At 38.2% G+C, this 24,632-nt stretch overlaps 1 protein-coding gene across 1 annotated transcript in view; it reads left to right on the top strand.

Annotated features, from left to right (window-relative positions):
• Nucleotides 1-486: 486 nt before the first annotated feature.
• The window catches only part of ERO1A (endoplasmic reticulum oxidoreductase 1 alpha), a 47,014-nt gene continuing 22,868 nt past the window's right edge, over nucleotides 487-24,632 (top strand). The window contains exons 1-6 of the mRNA XM_011237295.3: nucleotides 487-930; nucleotides 9,905-10,024; nucleotides 10,754-10,837; nucleotides 14,963-15,001; nucleotides 22,311-22,387; nucleotides 22,493-22,566. Of these exons, the coding sequence (XP_011235597.2) occupies nucleotides 817-930; nucleotides 9,905-10,024; nucleotides 10,754-10,837; nucleotides 14,963-15,001; nucleotides 22,311-22,387; nucleotides 22,493-22,566 (508 nt within the window). The 5' untranslated portion in view covers nucleotides 487-816. The remainder of the gene's footprint in view (nucleotides 931-9,904; nucleotides 10,025-10,753; nucleotides 10,838-14,962; nucleotides 15,002-22,310; nucleotides 22,388-22,492; nucleotides 22,567-24,632) is intronic.

Here is a 24,632-nt window from a genome sequence, read left to right as displayed (position 1 = left end):
CGGTGACGGATACAGTAGCTACTCGCTACATTTGTCTATGAAATGTGGCTAGTTTGCATAAAATGCACACCAGATTTCAAAGATTTAAAAACAACATGTAAAATATTTTATGAATAATTTAATTTTGAGTATATTTTGAAATGTTTTGCACATATTGGGTTAAATAAAACGTATTATTAAAATCAACTTCACCTGTTTCTTTTTGCTCTTTCGACTAACTACTAGAAACTCTGAATTACCTATGCAGTCCTGGTCCAGATGGTCACTCACGTCCCTTTCAGCTTTAACACTGCCAGGGACACTGGACGCGTAATTCGTACGGTTCGCCTTCCTCGCCGCGAGATACCGGAGGGTTGGCTGGGAGCGCGCGGGGTGGGGCCGGGCCCTGCCGGGAGACCCAAACCCCTCCGGTTTCGCTCGCTCTCGCATCGGGAAGGACCCCCGACTCCCGCGCGGGGGCTGGGGCGGCCGCACCCGAGCGTGGCACCAGGCGCCCGGCGTAGGGGGGCAGGGGACGGGCGCGGCGCGCCGGGCGGGGCCCAACCGGGAAGAGGGTTCGTGCGTCAGCCTCACGCGCGGGGAAGGAAGCCGACCCGAGGCCCCGGGCGGCCGCTGCGGGCGCCTAGGCACGTTCGCAGGCTCCGCCGGGAGGTGGCGGCCGCTGAGAGGCGGGAGAGCCGAGGGCGGGCCTGGGAGGCGGCCGGGAGGTGGGGGCGCCGCCGGGGGCCGGCCCGCGCGGGCTTCATCTGCGGACGCGCGGCCTGCGCCCGGGTGCTGGGACCGCGAGGCGCCGCCCGACGAGCGGCCGGAGCGGCTATGGGCCGCCGCTGGGGCTTCCTCGTCGGCCTCGTGGGGGCCGTGTGGCTGCTCGGCTCGGGTCACGGTGGGCGGCAGCCCCCTGAGACGGCGGCGCAGAGGTGCTTCTGCCAGGTGAGTGCTGTGCGCGGCGGTGCTGCCGCTCCCGGTGCTTCCCGCCTCCCCCCTGCGCTCCGTCCCGCGCGCCCTTCAGGTGAGGGGCTAAGAGTACCTCTGAGTCTCCGCCCTCCCAGACGAGCCCCCAGAGCTTCTGCTCTCTTGCCGGGCTGAGTCCTCTGCAGCTCGCCTGGCGTGGTGTGGACCGGTGTCCCAACACAGCCGCTCTTCGGATCCGGTGTGCGGTGAGAGGTGTGGGTGCACGCTGTTATGTTTTTACCGAGTTGGTTTATGCATCTTTGTTGGTCTTCCCTGCCCGGGAAGGGCGTGCACAGTGTGCACGCACACTCAATATGTGTTATTTTAGCAGAACTCGGGTCTTCCTAACTTCTGACTTGACCTGGAACTGTGTACGTTGTGCCAATGCCGGGTGCCTTCGCTCTCCTTCCTGGGCAGGACATGCTTTTGTAGGGGGGCCTCTCGGATCTCGTTGTCAGGCAGGAGAAGGGCTTCATGTGGTTTTTCTGTGTCTAAGCCCAACTGCCATGTGTCTTTGGGGCCGCGGCTTGCCCTGTGGCTCCTCGCCTTGTGTGTCCTTTCTTTTTCCTAAATGTGATGAGATTCTCGTAACGTGACTCCCATTTGGCTGGTCTGAATTGGGAGGATGAGCCTCACTCCTTAGGGCACAAGTTTATTTACAAGCTTATTATGATCATTTTCCCTGTTAAGTAAGAGATGTGGGTTCCTTGAGAAAAAAAAAATTCAAAGAAATTTAGAGGTTTTTGGATCTACAGTATTCTGTATTTTAGTATCATTACTCTTAAAGTCACGTTTTAGTTGGCTTCTGTTGATAAAAATTACATTTTATACAAAATTGAGGATAGGCATCCAAACTTTTCCTTTTAAGTGGATTGTACTATTATCAGAAATAACATTTTATATGTGTAGGGGCAATGCTACTATTTCACAGAGTAAAGAAACACCTTTAAATATTATGGGAGGAAAAAATAAGTAAATCAGTATTATGGGGGAAAACTGTCTCTTTCACTGCTTTTATATTCTTGCATTTTGTTGATTTGCTGAGTGATTTGTGAGTTGAGGTGTTATCTGGGCACGAGTAGGAGAGGCTGAAAGGAGATTGATGCTTTACAACTAAGATTGAAAAGCTCCTTTACCTTCAGGGATTGCAAACTGCACACAATCAAGTACTTAAAAGGAAGAAGGGTCATTTTTCTTCAGTTTACAAATACAACATAACACAAAGTGTAAACATTTACAAGTAAGTCGAGGTGAAAGATTTTAAAATAAGTTAGTGTTGAAAGAAGATGTCCAAATTAACAGTTTCAACTACATTTAAAATTTTTAGATAATGAAAATAGTAGTACGCGTTGAGCTTTTCAACTTTCACTGCCCCCCCAACCTTTTTAGCTATCTGATTAAAATTGGGGAGTTTTAATTTTTTATATTTTTTTCTTCTGATTAGTATTTAAGCTCCCCCACCCTTATAATATTTTCAAGATTTGAATATTCCCCCAACACAAAAATCTGTTAGGTCCCTTTCTTTTCCTTTTAGAACAAGAGTGTCTGTTTTCCTTTTCAGAATCAACTTTAAAAAATAATAAATAATAAATTGAGGGTCACAAGATAAAATACACTTTAAAGAAAAATTTTAAATGGTCTATTTAAATCAATTTAAGAACAGAGACCATCAATTTCAATTCAATAGATTGAAACAAAAATACATTTTAGTTCTGTTATGGTCCCTAACGGAAGAGATGGGGGTAAGGAGGAGAAGGGACAAGTGACGAATAGACATGAAAATTGGAGACAAGCATATTGACATAGACGTGTACAGAAATAAGAGAGACACAGAAATAAAGGGAAAAAATGGTGGAAGAAAAGATTAAGGGAGATTAATTGTTGAAATTATTCATTCAATAAACATTTATAAACACCGTGTGCATTGACCTGAATGTTTGGAATACAGAAATAACTATGGTGTGACTGCTGCCTTTAAGAACTTTCAATTTAGTGAATAAGGTTCTTTGGAGCCTGGGGAGATGCAGAGATCCTAAGCACTTTCTTTTTTTTAAGATTTTATTAATTAATTTATTTATTTTTGACAGAGCGAGAGATCACAAGCAGGGGGAGTGGCAGAGGGAGGGGGAGAAGCAGGCTCCTGGTGATGTGGGGGGCTCGAGCCCAGGATTCCGGGATCATGACCCTATGCTTATCAGCAGATACTTAACCGACTGAGCCACCCAGACGCCCCAATCCTAAGCATTTTAAAAAACAAGTTAGTAGGGACATCTGGCTGACTCGGGCAGTAGAGCATGCCACTCTTGATCTCGGGATTGTAAATTCGAGCCCCATGTTGGGTAGACAGGTTACTAAAAAATAAAACCTTAAAAAAAAAGTTTTTGATTTAGTGTCTAGCAATACTAACTTTCGACCTAAAGTTTAGAAATACAAGTTAAAATCTCATTCTCTTTGCAGCAAAGTTCTGTGAAGTCTGCTTTGTTAATAGTCTTTCTTTCCCTGTTGCAATCTCCCTTACCACTTCTGCCTTGAATTACCACATCATCAGCCCCCCTCACACTCTTGCATGGGTGCCTGGTCTTAGGGGTTCTGTTAACAGAATACCAACTCTAAATTAAGCCAAAGCAGCATGTGGTTATTTGGCCTTAGAACGTTATTGAAGTAAACTGTACAAAGCTCTATAAATAATCAGATTAAATTCAATAAGCATTTATTGAGGCCTATGGTGAATAAATTTTGAGAGATCAAGAAATAAACTAAAAATGTAAAAATTTAGTTCCATTTCTTGATACTCCAGAGTACTGAGCCTAGTACGTAATTGGTACTCTGCAAGTATTAGGTAAGTTACAATACAGGATGTGAGCACTGTGCTAGCAGGAGTATATTCTTTCAGTTACTCTGCTTAGGGAGCTATTTGCATGTTTTTTTGGAATTGATCTTTCAGATGGGTTGATGGCTCCAAATGCATCTATCAAGTTAGTCAATTACTGCATATGCCTGTTGACATCAAACCCTACTAAAACTGTTTTCACTGTATGTTGTAAGTTATTTCCAATAAATAACAGTGCTTCAGTGTTAGCTGCTGCAAATAAATGATAAATTTCTAGGGACTTATCAATCTTCCTTATATACAGCTCCCCATTTTTTTTATCATTTTGTTTAAAATTAAAAAAAAATTTTTATGCAGAAAATTGGCCTTTTTTTTCCCTTTTGGTGTGCAAGACTATATAGTTTGTGTAAAGAACCCCATGTCATGACCTGCCCTTTCTTTAACCAAAATAATAGTTGTATTATTTGTTGTAATAATAGGTATGGGCTTGAAGTAAATGGAGACTCTTCAGACTTTCTTATTTTCCTTTTTTTGTTTAGTTTTTTTTGTTTGTTTGTTTGTTTTTGCTTTTGACAGAGTTTCAAATTTCCTTTTCCCCATTATGTACCATTAGAGAGAATGAATGTAACAGAACTTTAGTCCCAATTCATGGACTCCCAGGATGCATTTTAAAGGAATAACCCCAGGAGAAATATTGAAGCCCAGATATGGAGTCAGTATGGACACGTTTTTTCATTTAAATTAATTGGAAACAAGTCTATAAACTCCCATGTAGTCAGAATGTTTTATTGTTAATATGGCTAGTGCTGATAACACTCAGATCCACTTACTTGAGTGCAGTAAATATCAGGCTAATGAAAGGCAAGTAGCTCAGATAATCCAAAATGGCTATTTCAAAATTGATTATTTTCATTTTATAGATGCACTCTGCATACGTGTATTTTAGCAGATTTACCTGTCTAATGTCTTGTTTGGGTCAATTTAGAAAGTAGTTTTTATTTGTTAGTCAGAGTTGCTAAACCATGGAAGAGACACTCGCTAGTATGTTGCGTGGTAGGTGGAAATAAGCCAGGATTAAAACTTAGTCAGAGGAATCTTTGAAACAGGTTATACTGGAGAGATATCCTTTGACTCTGAGTACTTACTACATTCCAGGCCTTTTTGAACAAAGAACGTGGAACAAAGCACGTTTCACATTGTTTGCTATACTTACGATCACAACAACAATTTAAAGTTCTAGAGACTAAGGCTTTAAGGCAGAAATACCTTGTAGCTTTACATGTCCTTAGAATGGTGCCAACTACCCAGTATAGAATCTTTGGAGTTTCCATGCTTTCATTAACAGAGGAGGTGTCCCAGTCAACTCTTTCAATGAATAGTTTTCATGTTCTTTTTGATGGTCACAAACTACTATAAAATTAAATACAACTAAAGGTCTTGTAAAAAAAAAAAAAAGGACACTTTGAACACTTCTAAAAGGTATTTCATATTTCATACAAGTATGAAGAATATATTCTCACAGTGCTTTAGGAAAAAAACGATAGTCTATGTTAGGACTAGAAGTTGTTGGCACATAAGGAAACTATTTAGAAAGTGTTTTTGTTTTTCATTATAAACTAAAGGATACCTTTAATCAGAAAACAGTGAATGAGCAGGCCTGTGTTATTTTCTTTTCTCTTGCCTTTTTATATTTTGGTATTTGGTCCAAACCAGTCAGAGTCTATGGAGAAAGTATTTGAGACTACCTCTGCAGCTAACTGTTGGGTACCAAGTTCTATGTTCCATTGGGGCCAGAGATGTCAAATTTTTGGAAAATTTTAGCTGCAAACTGTTTTTTTTTTTTTTTTCTACTAAAAAAATTTAAGAGTGCCTGGGAGGCTCAGTCGGTTAAGCATCTGACTCTTGATTTTGGCTCATGTCATGATCTCAGGGCCGTGGGATCGAGCCCCACATCAGGCTCTGCACTAGGCGTACATAGAGCCTGCTTAAGATTCTCTTTCCCTCTGCCTCTCGGCCCAGGCTCCCACCCCCGACTCACCGTGTGCATGTGCACACTCTCTCTCTCTCTCTCTCTCAAAAAAAAAAAAATGTTGTGGGTTGCTTTGGGGAATAGTAAGATCCCTCTCACTAGAAGCATTTAAATAGCGGTAGGGTAATAATACTGACTAATATTTACTGGCCATTTATTCTGTCATTTCATTTTGATATCAACTCTTAGAGATGGGAACTATTAGTATTGCCGTTTTGTGTTGAGATAGGAAACTGAGGCTTAAAGAGGTTAAAAAAAACTTGGGTAAGATCAATCACTAATAAGAAGCAGAAATGGGATTCAACCCCGAGAAGGCCTGACCCCAGGGCCTTGGTGCTCACTATTGTTACGCACTGCCTCCTTGAGAGTGTGTGGGAGGGCACTGCTGTGTGCTTGGGAGGTTGCCGCAGAAGGCCTTCAAAGGCTTTTCAGATCTTTAGAGACTAGGATTTTAAACTGGGTGATGTTAGTGAGGCCTATCCTGGTCCTTATATCTACTGTCCCTCAGCAAGGGCCTTCTACTTGCCCCCTATTAGTTCGGCCCCCTATTCAAGGCTGATTGCCACCTGAGGCCTAGAGCACGGAGGCTTCCAAGTTCAGCATGCATCAGTGGCTTTGTGTATGTGTGTGGCAGGGAGTGGGGGAGGTGCAATAAACAAAACATTCAGATTCCTATGGTAGGGTCAGAATTCCGTTGCAGTTTAGGAGATCGTGTGGCAATTATTTCAGCAGCCTTAGCACAGCCCAAAGCTGCATTAGTGTCAAGTCATCCTTGTTCCCGATCAGCACTCATCTTTTGGTCTTAGTTTAGGTACTAGGACGTTGCTTTGTTTCCAAGATTCTTCTCTGGGTCTGTTTACTGGATTTCTTCCTTTGTCTTTCCCAGAGACTCTATTCTGGTAACATGGATGGTTCTCTAGTTTCTAGAACTGGGTGTGTCATCATACCTGCCAGACTTCTTTCCAGGGATTGGGTTTTGCCTGTTGGCAGGCTTAGCTGAACGGTCACGTGGCTTGCATTTCTGAGTATCTTCCTGTCTCTCCTTTGCTGGGCCCTCTCCATCTACTGAAACTCCCCCACCCCTGCTCCACCTCCTTAGCAGCCTGCTACCTTTTGTAGTAGTTGGAAATACCTCCTACTCAATTTCTAAGGTAAAGGTCAGAGGATTTTTAAATCTATCGTTGTCCTGTCTTCTCTTTTTGAGGTCTCCGGGCTATAAGCCATTTCTGCTCTCTGCGTCTTGTATTCCTTTATGGTTTGGGGCTTCTTCTAGCTTCCTTTGTGGTTAAGGTATAGATCGGTAAAATGTTGCACACAGTGGGTTATTTACCTTTGCTGCTCGCCTTCCGTGCTCTGAGTGCATTCCTGCCGCTTGGGCTTGTGTGGTCTAGAGCACCGAGCACCACCGTAGGTGACAGCGTAGTCCATAGTCATCATGAAACTGGTGCTGGGCTCCAGTGAGTGCCAGTGAGCGAGGACAGCCTTCCTGGAAACATTCATTCATACATCCACTCCGCAAATAAATATCGAGCACATACTGTGTGCTTTCTAGAAGTACAATGCTAAGGACTAGGAATACAAAATGAACAAACATGATTTTGCTCTCAAGGATTTTAAACTCTAGAGGGAGGAAGTGAAATAGATAAATCCAATACGTGAGGTAATTTGTACGTAGGAGTATGTGGGGTGTCATGGGAGCACATAGGAGGGACAGTTAAGCCAGCAGGGGTTGAGTGGTACCCCAGGGGTAGCTTTCCAAAGGAAGTGATGCCTGAGCTGGAATTTCAAAAACAGATTTTTACCTTAAAAATGAATTACTTAAGGGGCACCTGGGTGGCTCAGTCAGTTAATCGTCTGCCTTCAGCTCAGGTCATGATCCCAGGGTCCTGGGATGGAGTCCTGCTTCAGGCTCTCTGCTCAGCGGGGAGTCTGCTTCTCCTTCTGCCTCTGTGTTCTCTCTCTCTCTCAAATAAATAAATAAATAAATAAAATCTTTAAAAAAGAAAAGGTGAACACATTTTTAAATAATGAATTACTTAAGGGGAAAAATAAGCTTCAAACCCTTTCTCTTGTTTTGTGTGTGTGTGTGTGTGTGTGTGTGCATGTGTGTGTGTGTGTGCTTGTTTCTTTTTGTGACCTAATGTTTCTATTTGGCATGTGTCCCTTTGGCCTTTGCAGTTTTTGTGCCTTTGCAGTTTTTGTTATTCCTTTGTATAATAATTTGTATCCAAGGGGAAAAAACAGTAGCTATTTTATGTCCTTAGAAGTTCTGTTTTTAATGCTTGAAAGAAAGAGGTGCGAAAAATCAAATCATCTAGGTTAGAAGCACTTTTGTTTTGTTATTACCCCAAATTAGAAACCGAAGGTTATTGTATACTCAGAATTTTTAGCAGGAAACAAGGACAAATTTGCATATGAAATGAAAGTAGTTATTACAATAACAAAATATGTAGTTGAGATTTCTAGTACTCGAATTAGTCCAAAAAGAAGACTAGGTAAAGTATGTAAAATCTTAGCTCTTAAATATTGCTGTCATCATCCAAAGTGTTATCTGTTATCATGCAAACATATTCACTCTTAGGTAAAAACTTTGCATTACTGTTTTGTGATGTTTTAAAATTAAAAGGTAGTGCGGGATTTTATGTATTCCAAAGGGAAGGCACCTACATTTGGTATTTCAATAAAGCATTATTTGCTTACTTACCAGTAGATTAAAAAATTGTTTTTTGATAATAAGTCTCCCTAAAATGTAATTCAAAGTAGTTTATAATGCAAATATTCAGACCAAATTATGATAAGGATCTCTTTTCTGCAGCATGCCCTGTATTTAAAAAAAAATATATAGTTATTCTTCTTAAATCATGATGTATTCGGTTACTTACGATGTTACAGTGTTAGCAATGTATAAGTAGTTCTACGAGGTATTTGCCTGGCCCCAAATAAACATCTAAGACTTTTAGTTTCACTTCTGATAACATTGTATGATTGTAATTACAGTTAAGATGTTAGTTTTAAGCATTTGAAGATCAGAATTGGCTTTGTGGTCAATTTGCTATCTCTATGCTGCTAATACAAGTGATTTCTAGGCACTGTTTCTAACCTAGACAAATTATCATGGCCTAATATTTGAGAGTTGTTAGATCCTTATAATGAATTATTGTTTCTCTTATAAATACAGTATCACTTGTTTTTATACTTTCACTAAGCTTGTCTCCGGACTATATATCCTGTTGGAAACTAAAAGGAAAGACAGGGGCGCCTGGGTGGCTCAGTAGTTAAGCATCTGCCTTCGGCTCAGGGCGTGATTCCGGCGTTATGGGATCGAGCCCTGCATCAGGCTCCTCCGCTGGGAGCCTGCTTCTTCCTCTCCCACTCCCCCTGCTTGTGTTCCCTCTCTCGCTGGCTGTCTCTCTCTCTGTCAGATAAATAAATAAAACCTTTAAAAAAAAAATAAAAGGAAAGACCAAAGACAATTGAGTCTTAGGAATATGAGTCTCAGGAAAGCCAAGAATGGGAATGCAAGTGGGGCTTCAAGAAAGATGGGGAGAAGTAGGTGCTGGAAACCCCCAGGGAATCCATGTAGCATGCGTTCTCCATCTCCTGTCTCTGCTTCACTGTGTATCTTTTAAAATTTTTCCGACTGGCTTATGTGCTCCTCGGCTCACATGATGGAATATAGTACAAGTTTACTTGTTTGGCGGTCTAAATGCAGGGAGAGACATCTCTTCTCAATCTCTTCTCATTCTCAATTCCAGATTCCTGGAGCAGGGACCATGGCCTGGTTTGGGTTAGATGCCTACTCCAGGTCAGGCCTGGGGTGGGGTTACAGAGTGGCTGCAGGGGACCAACTCTTGCGTGTGTATATGCCCACATATGTGTGATGATGAGATCAGTACACCCTACAAACAGCAGCCACTGCATTCCTCTAGGTATACAGTAAGAGCAATAGCGTTATTAGATTACCGTCATACCCCATCTCTGAAAATTAGGAGGAGGAGGGATGATGAGAGTTGGTTGAATCATAACCTCTTGAGGAAGAAGAGCCCTGTTGTACCTAAGGTGTTTTATGTATTATTTCCTTTTCTTTGTAACAGGTTAGTGGTTACTTGGATGATTGTACCTGTGATGTTGAAACCATCGATAGATTTAATAACTACAGGCTTTTCCCGAGACTACAAAAACTTCTTGAAAGTGACTACTTTAGATATTACAAGGTATTTTTATTTTTAATTTTTTTGTTCAAGAATACTTAAAGTTTAAATGGATAACTACATTTTCTTAGGAATTGCTGAGCTTCAATATCGTGGCCATTATTTACAATTCAGTTCGCAAGAGTGAACAATGTGGTTCTGAAACTATCCATTGGATACTTTTAATTTCAGCAACTCAGTTTTGCACTCTGGAGTTAGAAACTTGTTGGTTAAATTGAAGTCAGAACAGAAACTATTATATTGCTATCGAAATTGCTGATTCATACTTTTCTAAAATACTGTATTGACTCCACTTAATTAAAATAATTAAATTTTTTGAGCAGCATGACTTTATTCTGACCTGTATTATTTTAACTAGTCACTTGAGATATCTGCAGAAAAAGTTTAGAAAATTTGATCATTGGAGTATGTAGTTCTCATCTGAGTTCACAAATGCCTGTTACTGCTTAAAAAGACTATCATATGAGTGGTGGTGATATGGGCTGCTTTGGCCCCTAGTCACCTTCTGTTCAGGGACACTTTAGTAGCTGTCTGTGTCTTTCTAACCCAAGTCCACCAATTTACGTATACAAGCTACACATTGATACAATCACTGGAACTTGGCAACTGGGAAGTGGAAGAAAAAGAAAAACTGCAGCTAATAGCATGACCAGGTTATAGTATCCTAATTCAATGCCTGTCAGTAATAATCTCAAGATTCTTACTTTTATAACCTTTTCTGTTATTCTATAGGTAAACCTGAAGAGGCCATGTCCTTTCTGGAATGATATCAGCCAGTGTGGGCGAAGAGACTGTGCTGTCAAGCCTTGTCAGTCGGTAAGAACCATGTATACATTTAAGACCTGTTACATCTTTTTTCAAATAATTGCAATTTTTTAAAAGGGGCAATGCAACTAAAATAACATTTCAATCCTTAGGTTAAATATAACATTGTTTAATATTTACAAATTAAAAACCTAAACTTGGGTGCCTGAGTCGCTCAGTCGGCTAAGAATCCAACTCTTGGTTTTTGCTTAGGTCGTGATCTCAGGATCCTGGGATCGAGCCCTGCATCAGGCTCTGTGCTCATCAGGGAGTCTGCTGGAGATCTCTCTCTCTCCTTCTCCCCCTCCACGCTTTCTCTCTCCCTCAAATAAATAAATAAATCTTTAAAACAAAACAAAACCTAAGCTTACTAATATAAAACCTATTTTGAATTATTCTGCTTTTATAATAATAGAATTTAAATTTTGTGATAAATATAATCCTTTGATTTGCTAGTGAGATTAATCGTTCTTTGGCTTGATGTTTGTTTTTCTTCTTATGTCTTTTATAGTTGTGTTTATAGTATAATGCCATGAAATCAAAGTGTAAACAAAATCCCTCCTTTTCTCATGGGTGTAGTGTTTTCCTTCCGTGGGGAGGGATTGGACAAAACACCCGGTTTTACTTAAGAATTTTCAGAACAGGGACTCCTGGATGGCTTAGTTGGTTAAGCGGCTGCCTTCGGCTCAGGTCATGATCCTGGGATCCTGGGATCGAGCCCCGCATCAGGCTCCCTGCTAAACAGAGTCTGCTTCTCTCTCCGCCTACCGCTCCCCCTGCTTGTGTGTGCTCTCTCTGACCAATAAATCAATCTTAAAAAAAAAAAAAAAAAGAATTCTCAGAACATTAAAGTTTGAAGAATTTTACTCTGAAAACAGAATTTTACACTTTCAACAAAGCCTTTTTTTCCCCTTTAGAAGCATATATTTCTATTTTACTTTTTTATTGTGGTAAAATACGTATAACATAAAATTTACCATTTTAACGATTTTTTTTTTTTAAGATTTTATTTATTTGACAGAGAGAGAGACAGCCAATGAGAGAGGGAACACAAGCAGGGGGAGTGGGAGAGGAAGAAGCAGGCTCCCAGTGGAAGAGCCTAACGTGGGGCTCGATCCCAGAACTCCGGGATCACGCCCTGAGCCAAAGGCAGATGCTTAACAACTGAGCCACCTAGGCGCCCCCATTTTAACAATTTTTAAGTGTATAGTTTATTGGCATCAAGTATAGTCACTTTGTTGTGCAACCATCAAACCATTCAGTTGTAGAACTTTTTCCTGATCACAAACGGAATCTGTACGTTCATTAAACAGTAACTCCCCGTTCCACCCTCCCTCTCGCCCCTGGTGACTGCTGTTCTACTTTCTTTCTCTATGAATTTGATTATTCTAGGTACCTCGTGTAAGGGGGATTCTTGCAAGATTTGTCCTTTCGTGTCTGGCTTGTTTCACTTCACATGTTTTCAGAGTTTATCCATAGTAGCACGTATTTGAATTTCATTCCCTTTTAAGGCTGAATAATATTGCATCGTGTGTGAATCTGTGTTTCATTTATCCAGTCTCCCGTTGATTAGCTTTTGGGTTATTCCCATCTTTTGGCCATTGTGCGGAATGCTGCTCTGGATATGGTGCACAAGTATTGGCTTGCATTCCTCATTTCAGTTCTTTGGGGTATACACCCAGAATTAGAATTACTGGATCATATGGTGGTTCTCTGTTTAGTTTTGGGGAAACATTATGCTGTCTTCACAGTGGCTGTACCATTTTACATTCCCACCAGCAATGCCCAAGGCTTCCAATTTCCTGTATCCTCACTAACACTTGCTCTTTTCTGTTTTCTGGATAATAGCCATCCTAATGGGTATGAAGTGGTGCTATAATTTTGAGTGGTTTATTTTTATATGTGTAAATATTGCTATATAGACCTATCCAGCATATGAAATTAAAGCAAATAGAAAAATATTATTTATGGGTATTTTATCATTAGATATACGAGAATCAGGTCTTTAGTTATACTCATCCTCACAGATAAAACTTTTTGAAAATTCAAGCATTAACTTGTGAAACAACCTCTGTTATGAAAATATCATTAAAGTGATATCATCAGTTTAACTGTTTCATTTTATTTCCTAAGTTCTAGCATTTATATTTAGTAATAGGAAACATTAGTTGTGGAAATTTGAGTTTTCCAATAACTTATGTATGACTTATTTTTAAAAAAAATTTTTTTAAAGATTTTATTTATTTATTTGAGAAAGAGACACAGCAAGAGAAGGAACACAAGCAGGGGGAGTGGGAGAGGGAGAAGCAGGCTTCTCGCTGAGCAGGGAGCCTGACGCGGGCTCAATCCCAGGACCCTGGGATCATGACCTGAGCTGAAGGCAGATGCTTAACGGCTGAGCCACCCAGGCATCCTTATGTATGACTTATTAAACATGCTAAAAGTATGGCAGATACTTAATAAAGGCATTTAATTGCACTTATACGTAAAATGGGCCATTATTAACATTGGTCAGAACAGGCAAGTGGTTTTACAATTATTGAAAATTTGAATCTCATCTTTTTTTATTTTTTTATTTTATTTTATTTTATTTTTTAAAGATTTTATTTATTTATTTGACAGAGACAGAGACAGCCAGCGAGAGAGGGAACACAAGCAGGGGGAGTGGGAGAGGAAGAAGCAGGCTCACAGCAGAGGAGCCTGACGTGGGGCTCGATCCCATAACGCCGGGATCACGCCCTGAGCCGAAGGCAGACGCCCAACCGCTGTGCCACCCAGGCGCCCCTCATCTTTTTTTAAAAAATTTTTCTTTTCTTTCCTTCTTTTTTAAGATTTTATTTATTTGAGAGAGAGAGAGAGCACACAAGCAGGGAGTAGGGGCAAAGGGAGAAGGAGAAGCCGACTCTGTTGAGCAGGGAGCCCAATGTGGTGCTTGATCCCAGGACTCCGGGGTCGTGACCTGAGCTAAAGGCAGCCACTTAACCAACTGAGCCACCCAGGTGCCCCACCTTGTATATTTCTTGTTCCAGTCTTGGAATCAACTATTTTTTAAGGAGCCCTAGTTATTTTCAGAGGAAAATGACACTGTTTTTTAGTCGTGTGTTGGCCACTTATGAACTATAGGACCTGTCTATCCTCAAAGTGATGCTGTGAATAGATGTAATGATGTATGTACTCTTTAAACTGCAGGGCCCCATTCCAGTGCTATATTTCTGAAATAGATTATACCTGCTGAAAGGGAAGGACCGACACAGAGACGATCATTTTATTGTGTAACTTTCCAGACTTTGAAGTAGCTCGATGTATAATTCTTTTTCTAAGACCAGATATTTAGATGGCTTCTAATTATTTTTGTATCATGCCAAATTCATAAGCTAATTTCAGCAGAATTGACACCTTTACAATATTTATTACTGCTTTATGGTCTTTGAACATCGGTCCAGTTATTTTAGTAAGTGAAAATCCTGGTGGAATTGCTAGACCAAAAGATGTGTACCTTTTTAATTTTGTTGATACATTTGCTGAACTGATCTCCAAAAGGATTTAACCACCAGAGCGCTCATTTCTTATTCACGGACTAACACTAGATGTTGTTACTCATTTTTCACATTGGCCAATTAGTAATGGAGGGGAAAGAATGTTGTTCTGACCCATTGTAAAGGTAATAAATAATGGGCCTTTCAGTTTATAGAGAGATTCCAGGTTGTGAGTTCAAGCCCCACATTGGGTGTAGAGATCACTTTGTGGACCCCCTGGTGGCCAGTGTGGGACAATTTGAGCATCAAAAGCAGTGACTATTTTTACATTTCCATGCTATTATGTAAGTAATAAAATATGTGATCGGCAACCTATACAATAATTTGTTGTTGGGGTTTTATTTACTTTTAAGAAGTAATATAAAAAGTGCCTAACTATTCTCAATTTAAAAATAATCTCATAGGGCACCTGGCTGGCTCAGTTGGAAGAGATGTGACTCTTGATCTTGGGCCATGAGTTCGAGCACCACGACGAGTGTCGAGATTACTTAAATAAAATAAACTTAAAAAAAATAAAAATAATCCCATAAATTAGAGAAACTTATTTTTTTTTCAGAAGATAGACTAAATGTCTGATAAAAGCATTTTTTTTCTTTTTCAGGATGAAGTTCCTGATGGAATTAAATCTGCAAGCTACAAGGTATGTACACGTACCTACTAATGTGTCTAGTATCTTTTTTTTTTTTAAAGATTTTATTTATTTATTTGACAGAGAGAGAGACAGCAGCGAGAGAGGGAACACAAGCAGGGGGAGTGGGAGAGGAAGAAGCAGGATCCCAGCGGAGGAGCCTGATGTGGGGCTTGATCCCAGAAAGCTGGGATCACACCCTGAGCCTAAGGCAGACGCTTAACGACTGCGCCACCCAGGCGCCCCCAAATGTGTCTAGTATCTTAACAAAAAACTCGTAAAATTCATTTCCTCGGCCAGATATGTGTCCACTTCTTGCTCTCCTTCCCAGTGATACCCCTGGAGAGTCATTGGTACTCAGTGTCTCCAATTCTTTATTTCTTCCTTTTGTTCAACCTTCTATTATGGAAAGCATGAGGGATAAATAAAAAAGGAAAAAACCCATCACCCAGCTTCAGCCATTATTAGTCTGTTTTCACTCTTGTTTTGTCTGTACCTTGTGCTCCATTTTCCCAATTATTTTAAAGCCATTCTCAGATAAGTCTTTTGTTTACAAATATTTCATAGACATTTCTAAGACAAAGGATACTTTGAAAAAATATAACCACAGTCAGGGTTCAGATTTCTCCACTCATTTTTCATAAGTGTCTTCATAGTTTATTTGAAACAGGATTCTGACATATTTCACACATTGCATTTGGTTCATGTGTCTCTTTCTCTCTTTTTGGATCAGTTTTGATTTTATAATCCTTTTAGATTTACAGAAAAATTGTGATGCTAATACAGAGTTCCCATAAACCCCACACCATTTTCCTCTGTAATTAGTATCTTACGTTAGTATGATCCATGTGTCACAATTCCTGAACCAATCACATCATTCAACACATTATTTTCTATCAACTGGCAGTTATGTATTACAGCTTTTCAGATTCATTTTCTGATATGTATTGATTAGCGTTGCTGTGTATTTACTGTTACAGCATATCAGAAGACACATAATGTCTGGTTTTCTTTGTGTCTTATGATGTTAAGATCGATCATTAGGTTCATTATACATCCAATATAAAGTTCCCTACTAGGTTTTTCCTTGAAAGTTTTAGCAACTTTGATAATTATTATCTAGTTGCATTCTTTCATTAGGGTTTTGAAAATGCTGATATTCTAATTATATCATTCTTTCTATACTTATTACTGTTATCATTCTATAAAGATCTTTTCTTGTTAACTATTTGGTTGCCCTGAAATACAGTTTATACAGGACAGACAGGATAAATGCTTCATTCTTGGGGCACCCGGGTGGCACAGTGGTTAAGCGTCTGCCTTCGGCTCAGGGCATGATCCCGGCGTTGTGGGATCGAGCCCCACATCAGGCTCTTCCGCTATGAGCCTGCTTCTTCCTCTCCCACTCCCCTTCTTGTGTTCCCTCTCTCACTGGCTGTCTCTATCTCTGTCAAATAAATAAATAAAATCTTTAAAAAAAATGCTTCTTTCTTTTCCTTTGTTTACCAGTTTTTCTGGATAATTATGAGTTTGGTACCCAGCACCTCCAAAGATGCCTAATAAGGTTTTTATTTTTAAGTGTTATTTTGAACTTATGAGTTTTGACATATTTTGTGTATTGGACTTTATTATAGTCATTTTTTATGATTCCTTTTGATGCTTGAGCTGTTCTGTCTTTGGCTACTAGGAACTCCTTCAAGTTAGTGACTGTGGCCTTTTAAGATGATCCCAGTAGTCTTAGTAGACTTTTTGCTTTCTATTATGAAAAGATCTTCTAGGATAATTTTTACCTTTCTTGTTCCAGGCTTTTTTTCCCCCCTGAGGAGTCCTAGTTCTTTTAGTGGGAAATGGTGTTTAGAGATTATAATCTGGGCCCTACGGTGTGCTAGTTGTTCCTGGGTTGTTATTGTTTCAAGGCCTTTTTTGGTAGGCCAAATTCACTTTGCAATTACAGACTTTTAAAATATACCCAGAATCTTACAATCTTTATTGCTAGTGCCATATTTGAAGCCATAATCACTTTTTGCCTGGATTATTATAGTAGCCTCTTAAATGGCATGCCTACTTCTGCCCTTGCTTATCTATTGTCTCTTCTAAAAACAGCAGGGACACCTGAGTGGCTCAGTTGGTTAAGCAGGTGGCTCAGTTGGTTAAGCAGCTGCCTTCAGCTCAGGTCATGATCCTGGGGTCCTGGGATCGAGCCCCACATCAGGGAGCCTGCTTCTCCTTCTTCCTCTGCCCCTCCCCCTGCTTGTGCACTCTTTCTTTCTGTGTGTCAAATAAATAAATAAAATCTTAAAAAAAAAAAAGACAGCAGCCAGAGTGATTTTTTTTAAAAAAGATGTTATTTATTTATTTGAGATAGATCGAGAGAAAGAGAGAGAGCACGAGCACAAGCTGGGAGAGGAGCAAGGGAGAGGGAGAGGCAGACTCTATGCTGAGCAAGGAACCTGATGCAGGGCTTGATCCCAGGATCCTGAGATCGTGACCTGAGCCGAAGGCAGATGCTTAGCCAAGTGAGCCACCTAGGTGCCCAGAGAGTGATTTTTTTTTTTTTTTTTAACGAAATGAAGTTGTATCTCTCCTCTGTTGAAAATCCTCTCGTGCTCCATCTCTCTTGGAGTAAAATCCAAAGCACTTAGACAGTAACAGGGTATATCAAGAGACCATAAGCCAAGGTTTGCCTGAAGCAGAAGTGGTTTATGCCTGTTGTTCTGGCGTCCTGAATGACTTAGCATTTGTCCTGAGTTTTAAATATTTAAAATAAAATATTAATAATTGGGTTAAAATAAGCTTATCATTTGTCCTGAGTTTTAAATATTTAAATTGAAATATTAATAGTTGCATTAAAATAAGCTAAGATAGATTTGATTGACCAAATACTTTGTATTTCTAGCTTCCTCTCTTGTCTCCTCTATTTGAGATATACGTACACTAAATAGTTCTTACTTTAACACCAAGATGACCAATAATAACTTGCGCTTCTTTTTCTGACCTTTTCTAGATGTAAATAAATGATTTTTCAAGGAAAATATGCTGGGCGATAAAATACCTGCTGATAAGATAATTGCAGGCAGACATAATTGCTGGGGACAGCTAATTCCTTACCGTCTTGGGAAGTGGGGGGAACAGAACATCATTGGACATTCTGCCCGCTGGTCTCTTGGACTTAACAGCCAATTGTGCTGTGGCCTGTGTCATACCTGTGATATGTCCTAAGCTTCCATGTTGCCATTTGACTGGTCAGTGTTAGACCTGGCAAATTAAAGGTCAGGTTTATTAAATACATCTATGGAAAATAAAGGATGAGCAATCCTGCATAGAAAGAGTAGTCTTCCTATAGTGGTTTTATTTTTATTTCGTATAGTGTAAATCAACAACTTATAATTATATTTTACTATTTAGTAATTAAAAAATGTTTTACAGTGAATCATTTTGGCCAAAATAACTAAGAAAGAAAAAAAGAAGTACATGCTTAATGAAAAAGTATTAAATTTAGATTTCTCACAACAGTTGATGAGGTGTAACTTGCATAAAATGTCACGATTACCATCCACAAGAGCCATAGAAGTATCTCTGACCGTATCAACACCAGAACACACAAATCTCTGACAAACTTTAAGCATCTACTTTGTAAATTAGTGAAAATTAGTGGTTAAGAAAACTGCGTAAAAAATGATAACTTGGGGCTCCTGGATGGCGCAGTTTGTTAAGCTCCCAGCTCTTGGTTTTGGCTCAGGTCATGATTTCAGGGTGGTGAGATCCAGCCCCGTATGCTCAGGAGGGAATCTGAGATTCTCTCTCTCCCTCTGCTCCCCCGCCCCTCCCGGCTTGTGGGCGCGCACGCTCTCACAAATAAATAAATAAATAAATAAATAAATAAATAAATAACTAAATAAAATCTTAAAAAAAACAAACAACTTAATGTGTAGATGCAATGATGCATTTCCATATCATTCTGGTATATGTGATTTTTCATTTAGACTAAATAACTCTTCTAAATTAAAATTTTCTGAGGTTATTATGAAAATTTTCATATATACAGGAAAGTTGAAGGAATTTTCCTGTGAACATTCATACCGATCACCTGGATTCTACCATTAACATTTTATAAACTTACATTATCTCATATGGATCTGTCCATCTTTCTTGTTATCTATTAAAAAATATCATATTCTGGATGTATTTCAAAGTAAACTGCAAGCATCAGTACACTTTGCCCTAAATGTGTGTGTGTGTGTATGTGTATAAGTTAATATACCTTGAGATGTACAAATCTTTAAGTGTGCATTTGCTAAATGCGTATACCTGTGTAATCTATGCTTCTATTGCAATAGAGAACATTATCATTACTCTAGAAAGTTGCTTGATACCCTGTCCAAATCAATTTCTACTTTCCCCCCCAGTGGCAACCACTATTCACTTTTCCACCATAGATTCTAATGTAATTTTGCTCATTTTTGATGCCATGTTTTCTTGTTCACATACAAAGGATGAAGTCATAGCTATTAATGTGTTGGCTCCATGGCAGAACTTTGCATATTGTTAAATGATGCTATCATCATCAGAACTTTTGGAAGTTCACGCTATTGAGGGAAAACATTTGTCTCTGTTGTAATGCCAGTATAAATTCATTTAAGGCTCAAAATTGAAGACAAAATGTTTGTTTTGTGGTGATAATATACAAATTTTGATAAAAACAATTCTGACTAAATCAAGAATTCTGTGGAGCAGAAATGAATTTGTAGTTGGACATACACATAATTCAAGGGCACCTGGCTGGCTCAGTCAGTAGAGCATGTCACTCTTGATCTCGGGGTTGTGGGTTCAAGCTCCACATTGAATGTAGAGATCACCTAAAAATAAAATCTAAAAAAAAAGAAAAAGATATACACATAATTCATAATTGTGTCCAAACATGCTGTGATATTTTACCAATTAAGATAGAAGTGGTAATTGTCAAATTATAGAGGTTTTTGTATTTATATATATACTTAATGACCATAAAATTTTTGAGGTGAAGCTAATACTAAAGAAAATATTCCTTTGGCATGGACAGGAGTACTTTCTTTGCTGTCCATCATCATTCAGATTTTATAAATGTTTGAGCTTTTAAAGACTATATTGTAAAACAACCCAAGAGTCTTTCAGTGGTATTAACCAATTTTTAATAAATGAAATCTCTAAATGTCAATTGCTGTATGTTTAAAATCAGTGGAAAATTATTCAAAGTATCAATGAATGGAATGCTTAAAGAAAAAATTCTTAGTTTTTGAAGGTTTAGCAAATTGCAGTTATTATAACAAAGCTTGTAAACAGAGACGTTGAAATTTTTTCCTACAGAAGGTAGGGAGGGATTGAACATATTAGGTGGGGAAAGTTCAAATGGTGTTCTGAGGTTTAATTCTGAAATTTTATAACTGTGTTTTGAAGTATTTCCTCTTGTGGGAAAAGTCTCTTCTTGATCAAACTCTTGTTTTTAATTGGATAAGTTTATATTCTCATTGAAATGAAATGAAATAAGCCTTACAATTTTGTAGCATCTATATTTGGCAAAACATTTAAAATAATAAAAGAAAAATTATTTGATGAGTTTTGTCTTGAAATATTTAGTGAAGAAACATACTTTGGAGACCAAAGAATAGACCTTGTGAAAATAATTTGGTTTAAAATATTTTCACATCTTAACCTATAGAGAGAATATTTTTCTCAATTAAAAATTATAAATGCAGGGAAGAATTAATTGAAGGTATTGGTGATTTCAAATTGAATAGCCATAAAAATTAACTTTGAAGAAGATTATGGGCAGTTTTTTGAAAAATTAAAAATGATAAATTGAAAAAATTTTTCTTCAGAAAAATGCCAATGATATAAAATTGAGACATATGTGACTTAGCAAAGCTGATTAAATTTTTAAATAGAAACTAAGAATAATAAAAAAACCCCAAAATATTTTGTTTAACTTATGTTTTAATATTCAGATAATTATAATAAAGTTTTAAAATTTTTTGTTTTAATGTAGATAGGTATGTTATTTTTTGAGCAAATTCTGTTCATTTTTTGATATGTATTTTTAACTTTTTATTTTAAGCTAATAAACAGCTTATAGAAAAGTTGCAAGATTAGTATAAATATATTTTGTGTCCTCTACAGATTCACTGATTTTTAATATTTTGCCTCATTTTTCTATATACATATTTTTATTTTTGGAACCATTTGAGAGTAGGTTGAATATATCATATCCCTTTACCCCTTAATACTTAATTATGTAGAAAGAATTTTATTTTTGAAAAGTGTTGGAATTGAGCTGTCTTATAGGTCAATGTAATGAAAGAAAGTTGTTATTTAGTAAAGAAATATTTCAAAAATTTGTATCATTTTAGTTATCTTCGTGTTCCCTTTTATCCTCAGAAGCGTCATAGGCTGGGCAGTCGTTAGTATTGTCATCCTAACAATAAGGGCATTCAGTAAATATTTGTTGAGCGATGGAATCTGTGCCTTCTGCTTCCAGTGTCATCTTTCAGGTCTGTGGTGGTGACGACCAGTGTGTTTGAAATTGTATCATCTACATTCACTTCCGCTGTGCCGTGTACATGCCTAGCAGAATAGTGTGTGTGTGTGTGTGTGTGTGTGTGAGACGTTGAGGAGAAAGGTGGTTGTTAAAGAATATATTTTAAACACCTAAAGGCACTAGAATACTTTTTATAAGACTTGTTGGGCCCCAGGGCATATTTAGAATCATGGCGTTTAGAGTTGACACGGACCTAGACACACATGATGTGGTCCAACCACTTATTTATGGAAGAGAAAACTGATGCTTCCAGTTAGGCTATTAGGAAAGTGGGACATTGGGGCGCCTGGGTGGCTCAGTCAGTTAAGCACCCAACTCTTGATCTCAGCTCAGGCCTTGATCTCAGGGTCATGAGTTCAAGCCCTGTGTTGGGCTCCACACTGGGCATGAAGCCTACTTTAAGAAAAAAAAGAAAAAAAAAGTGGGACATTACCTCATGATGCTTTGCTTAGTGTTCCTTAGACCACAGAGATTTTCTTAGTGAACAGCTTGGTAATGAGTTATCAGAACTTTCTTCTTTATTTTGTGACCATATAGTAAATGTGTTCACCAACAAAAACAAGGGGCAAAACCTTTTATATATATTTTTTTAGCTTCAGAGAAGATGTGAGGTCTTAATTTTTTTTTAAGTTTTGAAGCCAAGGAAATGGTGCTAGGTATAAAAAAAACTTCAAATAACTTTGAAATTCTTTTAAAAAGTTTTTAAAAATGCAATAAATTGTAATCTGTTTATCCTCCTTTTCCTTTTAGTATTCTGAGGTAGCCAATAATCTCATTGAAGAATGTGAACAAGCTGAACGACTTGGAGCTGTGGATGAATCTCTCAGGTTTGATTTTTTTTTTTTTTTTGCAGTAGTATTTTATGTTTTTTTCTTGTGAAATGATAACTGAAAAAAAAAAGGGATAACAGTACCCGTTTTCTTTATTTGAAGTGAGGAAACACAGAAGGCTGTTCTTCAGTGGACCAAGCATGATGATTCCTCAGACAACTTCTGTGAAGCTGATGGTATAACATTTTTCATAGTGTGCATTTTGTTTAAAATGGGGTCTAAGGAAAAAAATATTTTAAAATGGTTTTTAGAACTCAGTTTCTAAAGTTTGGCAGTTCCTCAAAAAGCTAAAGACAGAATTACCATATGACCTAACAGTTCAACTCCTAAATACATACCAAAAAAGATTGAAGCTGGGGAAGCAGATACGTATGCCCGTATTCATGGTGGCATTTTTCACAATGGTGAAAAGGTAGAAATGACCCAAATATCCATCAACAAATGAACGGGTAAACAGAGTGTAATAAATACATACAACAGAATATTATTTAGCCATAAAAAGAAACAGTTTTGATATGTGCTGCAACACGGATAAACCTTGAAAATACTATGCTAAATGAAATAAGCCAGACACAAAAGGACAATTATTGTATGATTCCATTCCCATAAAATATCTAGACTAGGCAAGGTGATAGAGACAGAGTAACCAGATGTTAGGAGAAGGGGAGAATGGGGTGTTATTGTTTAATGGTTACAGTTTCTGTTTGAGGTCATAGAAAAGTTTGGAAACAGTTAGTGGTGACGGTTGCACAATGTTGTGGATATAATTAATGTCACTGGATTGTACTCTTAACATGGTTAAAATGGTTAAGTTTTACTTTATATACGTTTTACCACAGTTAAAAAAAAAAAACAAACCCTCAGTCTCTGGAAAAAATTTTCCTCCTGAGTCTGAGTCTTACAGTTTTGTGTATCTCAGGCATATAAAATACATACATACATACATATATATGTATATATAATTTTATTATTTTTATTTTTTGTAATATACACAGGCATTTTGCGTAAATAGCTCAAATGTAGAGATTGAGATTGCAAAAATTTGCTTTTGTTGTACTGGCCTTGGGTTACATATTTTCCTTAAAGATGGTGTGTGTTAACTTTTGGAAGAGAGAAGAATGAAACATGAGTTGTATCTGAGACATTGGAAGCTGGGCCAGAGTGCTGGTACTGTTCAAATCCAGGAGCTCTAGGACCCCTTTAATCAGCTTTATGGATTCTCCTATTCCTCTTTTTTCTAAGTTGAATTGTTAGCCTTTTTATTGGCCAAACAAAATCAAATCAAACCGAGTTTTGGTATCCTTCAGTGGCTCTTTTGAAGCAGATTAATGATCTTTAAAAAAAATTAGCAAAAAGAATGATCTAGATCATTTTAATTGCAAGTGAGAGACAAATCCTGCAATTCCCTCCAAAAAGAGGAAGGTGAAGAGAAAGTACTCACTTTTAACTTTGTGGGTTCATTTTGGAAAAAAAGAAACATATGCTTTCCTTAATGTAAAACATGATTATGCCTTGGCAAATAATATTTATAATCCTTTAGTCCTAATTCCCAGATCTGAAAACTCTGAAAAATGAATATTTTCCCCCTAAGTTTAGCACAGACTCATTTACTGTGAATATTCAGATTTCACTACAGAAATATTTTTGGTGTTTGATTAAAAGTTGCTGCCCAGTCCCTGCTGGAGTAATTATTCAGTATATGTTGCATATATTATAATACTTTGCTAAAATCTGAGAAGTTCTGAACTCTGAAACACATTTGGCCCCTGGGATGTTCGATAGGAGTTATGGACTTACACCAAGGTTTAGACTAGTAAAGAAGGGGGATGAAACGCTCTCCCAGCCCCTTAACTTTACCACCTTTTCCTCAAGCATTCTTTGGCCTGAATATTATTATGTGAGTTAAAATTAAACTTTTAACATGCAGCATATTTTTTTAGACCTGCAGTGTTAGAGAAAGAACAGTAATACTTTAACTTCCTTTACCAAAGTATACTTTTGAGACTATCTGCTTATATTTGTGTAGCAAGGACTGAGAATCAATAATTCTTATCTGGTAGAGTTCTGTTATCTTGGATGAATCACTTGTCCATTTATATTTGTTTCTTTTGTTAAAGAAGGGTGAATATTTAAAAAAAGGGATAGCTTTATAAGGAAGATAAAATGTATGTAAGTGGTAGGTAGAAGACAGAAGGTATCTTAGAAATTTTAATTAGAAATTTGTCATCTGGCCAAATATGGC

Source organism: Ailuropoda melanoleuca, chromosome 20 (genome assembly GCF_002007445.2).
Source record: "Ailuropoda melanoleuca isolate Jingjing chromosome 20, ASM200744v2, whole genome shotgun sequence".
In the NCBI taxonomy this organism is placed as follows: Eukaryota; Metazoa; Chordata; class Mammalia; order Carnivora; family Ursidae; genus Ailuropoda; species Ailuropoda melanoleuca.
The sequence above is the reverse complement of the archived record's forward strand: the minus strand, read 5'-3'. Positions and strand labels throughout refer to the sequence as shown.